Below are 5,656 nucleotides of genomic sequence, written 5' to 3' on the forward strand. Positions count from 1 at the left end.
TGGGTACTGATTTTCTCTAACCACGATCGAATAAACTACGGGCTAAAATATTCCCGGAGGAACGGGCGCAGCTTGTTATGAATAATATACCTACTATCTTTCTTTCTTTCTCTCTCTCCTCTCTCTTTCTCTCCCTCTCTGTCTCTCTTACCTTTAACTTATAATCAGTTGGAGGAGTGTAAGTACGCCTTGTTCTCCTCGGTTATCACAACCAATCGAATCAGGGATGGACTCTGCTATCACAATATAACTTCTACTCAGGGATGGACTCTCCGTTATCACAATATAACTTCTGTAGAATCAGGGATGGACTGATAGCCAGACTCCAGACTGCCTACACTATCAGAAGCGGTGTTCACTAGGGGAGATTTCTCGTCGGACCGGGAGGATCCCCGCCCCATACGGCGACTCAATGACGTGCCTGAAACCAAAGGAACGAAAATGTTTTTTAAAAAAAAAAAAAAAAAAAAAAAAAAAAAAAAAAAAAGGGGTTTCCCCCCCCTTTTTTTTTTCTAGAAAAAAAAAAAACTCTACTAAAAAAAAAAAAAAAAGATGAGTGTTCCACCCCCTTTTTATTTCGTAGCAATGAAACAACTGCTACATTGGACGTATGTGTGTGTGTGTGTGTGTGTTTTTTACGGCTTTCTTTCAAGTGGCGGTTCTCCTATTCTGTGTTCTGTGTAGCAGGCCCATCCTGCAGTACACCTCTCATCAGATGGGCGAGAAGAGACACAATACTTCCAATTTAGGTGCTGGGTCAACGTCAACACGAGAACACCAGAAAGTAGCCCGTTGTTGTTGTTGTTGTTGTTTTTTTTTTTTTTTTTTTTTTTTTAAGAAAAAAGAAATCTTTAATACCTACTTTACATACTTGTGTATGTAAATTGTTCATTATTATTATTATTATTTTTAAGTAGGAAAAATATTAAAACTCACAGCATTCATAGCATAAATGGGAACCATCCACAATATTCTGAAATAGAAAAGAGAGAAAAATTAGATGAAGGTTTAAGCATCATCCCAATTTACAATTTTTTTTAAAGCCCATTCTATCTTCAGCACTTCTGCTAAAAATACAAATTGTTTGGTAATGGTAATAATTACTGAACCAACAAACTTAAATCCCCACACATAATTACCTTATAATATACTTCTGGAGTTTTGGTTTGGTGTAGTGCAATGTGTGCATGACAATTTCCCACACTGATATAGGAACTGCCATGAGCACAAATACTCCGGCAATAGTGTATGCAGAACTACTCTTCTTTGTTCCATCAGTGATTGCTTGAAGTACCAACAGGGGAATGAGGACCAGCAACACCAAACTGTACATAATAAACACCAAAGGTCGCAGGCATCTTTTCAATATCACATCACTTTTGGTGAAACATTGCAGACATCCTTTGAACTGCATGTTCATGCAGTTGTTCTCTTCAGTATTGCAAGTATGGTTTTAATTTATCACAGTTAGATTGTGTCTTGCTTTTTCACAAGCCAATAGATAGTTGGCATGGTGTATTTTAATCTACAAGAAATATAGTGAGATAAGTACTTCAGGGGATTTTTTATCCCAAATAAATAAAAGAGGTTTTCAGAAATCAGAAGGAAGAAGGGTAGATTAAAAGAATGTGTTGTTTACTGTATTGAATAGGCAGTGAGTTCATTATGTAACACAGCTGGCTTGAGAATACATTTTTTAATTGATTTCTTTCAATAGATAGGTATTTGTTGTGTAACCAACTGTAATAATATTTATCCCAGATATCTCAGAATAATTTTTGGAGTTTTTGGAAATCCTGGAACAGAAAAAGAACATCAATTAAAATCAATGAGATATTGGAACAAGAAAAGAAATAGCCATTTTAATTACATGGCACTTAAACAACTGCTATATTAGACTTGGGTGGCCTGTGTCATAGCATACCAATCCAGTGTTCCCCATCATATGGGTGAGACGAGCCACAATACTTCCCATTTAGGTGCTGGGTCAAGACTCAATACAAGAACACCTGTTGAAATATGTGCAATCAAAATACAATTACCTATAAACTTGGGGAATCAAACCCGGAACCTCCTACATGGCTATCAAGTGTGTTACCAGTGAATAAACCATGTCCCCCAAATATAAATTCACAAATTAGGGTATTCTGCATACGTTACGTAAGCCGGATTCGAGTGTAACTGATAAAATTAGACAGTTTACATACCTGTGGCTGTTTATCGACTTTACTGAGGTGCAACTTTGGCAGGAGTTTGCACTTTTTTGTGGGTTTCTGAATTCTAGGAAACAAGAAACGGTGGTGGAAGCACGAAATAGGGCTTCTTGGAAGCCAAATAAAACAAATAATGATAATTGGCACGGTAATTAATTTAAATTTATTAATAAACTTCTTTTATTAATTATTATATTTTTTAAAAAACTTTGGATTGGATTTTTACCACCCTGAATCTACAAACGTTGGTAGTTCTTTGTTTACATTTTTTTGAGCAAATTATACAGGGTCTGCTGAGGGCCAGTTTTGGTCGCTGAATCTACCAACGTTGATGATTTAGGTGGGATTTTTTTATTTTTAACTTTAAAATAAGCACCACAACTTTTGCTGCGAATTTGTACCAAAGCCCATCATTTAGTACCCATTTTGTTCCATCAAACCCACTTTGTCCCATAATTTAAACACAAGAAATGCTTCCTTTCACTTACCATAAGTATAAGTTAGTAGTGCTTTATTTAGACTATCAGCTTAGAACAAGTTGTTCCATTATACCAACAGTTACCATAGAACACGAAATACTCCCTTTCACTTACCATAGAACACGAAATGTTCCCGAATATCTTGTCCCACATCGGACACGTCCCACATAGCGCTGACGGCAGACAAGTACGATATATCCTTATGATGAGGATCAACAAATGGGAGATGAGAGAAACTGTAATGATGAGCAACGGCTGCCAGGAACATCTCGATGCAAATCAGGAAGTTCTGAAAATGAAACAATATTGAAGTTCTGAAAATAAAATAATATTATATGTAGGTACTTGGGTTTGATTATTATTATTATTATTTAGAAAGAGAGAGAGGTTTGATAAAGAGATCTGGCAACCTCCGTGCCCGAGTGGGTATCACACTAGGCTTGTACGTCGGAGATACCGTGTTCGATTCCCGGCGGGGTCGAAGTTTTTTCGGCGACCTGGGGCTTACAAAACAGACACACTAACCTCCAAGCTAACTAGACTACCCTTCAAGTTAACTAGGCTGGCTCTGAAATTGAACCTTTTTTTTTTCCTCTGGGGATAGTTTTAAAACCACTCATAACTTTTCCCTAGAAGACTACTGATGGTTTCATCACCTGTATTATACCTAGTCTGTTAGCCTTGTAGGTGCTGCGATAATCTTACCTGTAGTCTGGAGGCAATTGACTTGATATCATCCTTCTTCATTTGATCGATGTCGAACATCTCAGGAATCAGACCATTGCTCACAAGAATTATAATCAACACGCTTTGGCTGCAAAAACAAAAGATATGTACTCAAGAATAATACTAAAATCGAAATCAAGACGAAACCTACTTGACTTGTGGTGCGAAGAACCTCTTCACATTTTGTGTAGGGATCACAGCATCACTAAAGTTAGAAATACACTACCATCACGTGACGTAATGGTAGTGTGTTTCTATCTTAAGAACCTCCTTTACAAATTCTGTCAAGTCTATCACCTTTCTACTATGATCTCACCACAACTGAGGTTTCTTCTAAGTTTAATAATATTATTAAGTGCCGGTTCGAAAGTCTCATTGATTTATTTTAGTGTAGTAAAGGTATTCCTACATGACTAGAAGAAGATGAGGTTAGTCCCAAACCCCTTTTCAAGAGTGACTATTAACTTCTTCTTCCTAGCTTTTTCTTATCTAGATAGGATGAGCGAAAGTGATTTGGGTACCCCCGATTTTTTTTCTTTTTTTTTTTTTTTTTTTTTTTTTTTTTTTTTCAATTTTTTAGTCCGTCGCTCCGCCAAACTTCAGCTTCCTCGAAAGTGGGTTTAATAGTGTGACAATTTTTACTCACAAGAAAGAAAAGAAGACCACAGCTTTGATGCAGAGGAACTTGCCAATGGGCCGAATAGGGGACAGCTGTTCCTTGGTGGCCCGATAGAACAGTACCAGACAATACATGGCAAGGAACTGAGACACATTGTTGGCAGCCACAATGTAGGGGAAGCCAGCATCCATTCGTAACTCCCCTTCCTTGTATACGTTAAGCATATCAAACACACTGAGGAAGGAGGGAAAGATCGAAATAAGTACTTAGTTACAAAAAGAATGCCAGACTAGTTAGCTTGGTTGGTAGCACGTTTGCCTTGTAAGCGCTTGACCGCGGGTTCAATTCCCGCTCGGGGCGGATTTTATCCTGAACGAATAATGTTCGTTTTCGGAACGGCTGGCTTTCTCCTATCCTGTCATCCTTCTCTCTTTGATTTCGGGACAATAGGACCTTAGCAGTACAAATACAAATAAAGAGTAAAATTATGTTTACTTACAAAGCCATGGCGGAAGTTATAGGACGTACAACCACATACTGCATAATACCTTGCTTACAGTTCTCTATGAGCTCTCTGAAACAAAGGAAGGTAACATCAAGGTAATAAAAAAAAAGCCTTTCAAATTTTAAGAGTGTTTAACATTCCCAGCAAAGGAATGGAATTTTATACTCAACACTGTTTGAGAATTTGAGCACAATAAGTAGCTGTAAACTGTTGCTGGGGTTAAGGGACTCTTTACACATATCACACCACACAAACACAACACACCACACCAAGGGTTGATGGGGTTTAAGGAGGTTTAGTCCTATTCCAGCTGTATAATCAATATTTTTTTTCATTTGTGTACCTTCCCATCAGCCAAGGTGACATCCAGCAGAGAGGAAAAATGTGATTGACCTGGGGTTTCTGTTCGAGAACAAGTTCCAAGTTCATGTCCGTGCTCAGGTAGTTCTTGAGATATTTCATAAAGTTGTAGATCACATAGGCTTCGTAACATTCTCTCAGACTGTCCAAATAAATGGACACATCTGGGTAGACCAGGCCCAAATACTGGAAACATATTGATAAAATAAGATTATTTGTTACCTACTTCTCACTTGATAAAAAAAAAAAAAAAAAAAAAAAAAAAAAAAATTGAAAGCAAAAAAAAAATCCAACAGTACATAAAAAAGAGGATTGACAGAGGGAACTGTAACTTCTATAGTCTTATCGTCCCGAAATCAAAGAGAGAAGGAAGACAGTCCCTAATAAAAAAAAAAAAAAAAAAAAAAAAAAAAAAAACTTGAGAGCTAAGTAAAGTCCAACAGTAATAATATTAATCTTATAAATTGAACCTTGTAGTCCTTGTAGCATGTAGCTTCTTACTCAAGCAGGAGGTAGGCAATAAAAAAGGTCCAAAATGCCATTTGTACAACAAAGTCAAATTTCCAAGAAATTGGTAGGCAAGCACTCAATATTATAACTTACTGATAGCAGTAAAGAGACAAAATAAAAAATAAATTATGAACCTTATCTTTCTGTAAATAGCTACTTGTCTATTTTTGTTCACTTATCAGCTGTAGCAGTTCAAAGTAAGGATGTAAGTTATGCATTTTTTTTTTTTTTTTTTTTTAAACAT

The 5,656-nt window shown here is 36.7% G+C and overlaps 1 protein-coding gene across 1 annotated transcript; it reads right to left on the bottom strand.

Moving 5' to 3' along the window:
- On the bottom strand, positions 1-5,088 carry LOC103513103 (transmembrane protein 184C; the record flags this gene model as incomplete). The annotated part of the gene is made up of 6 exons (XM_008477911.3): positions 1-421; positions 2,807-2,981; positions 3,398-3,506; positions 4,065-4,271; positions 4,537-4,611; positions 4,886-5,088. Coding segments are annotated over 6 exons (912 nt in total), but the record flags the coding sequence as incomplete, so codon positions are not given.
- Between the last annotated feature and the right edge of the window lie 568 nt (positions 5,089-5,656).

Source organism: Diaphorina citri, unplaced genomic scaffold (genome assembly GCF_000475195.1).
Source record: "Diaphorina citri unplaced genomic scaffold, Diaci psyllid genome assembly version 1.1 scaffold924, whole genome shotgun sequence".
NCBI classification, from domain to species: Eukaryota; Metazoa; Arthropoda; class Insecta; order Hemiptera; family Psyllidae; genus Diaphorina; species Diaphorina citri.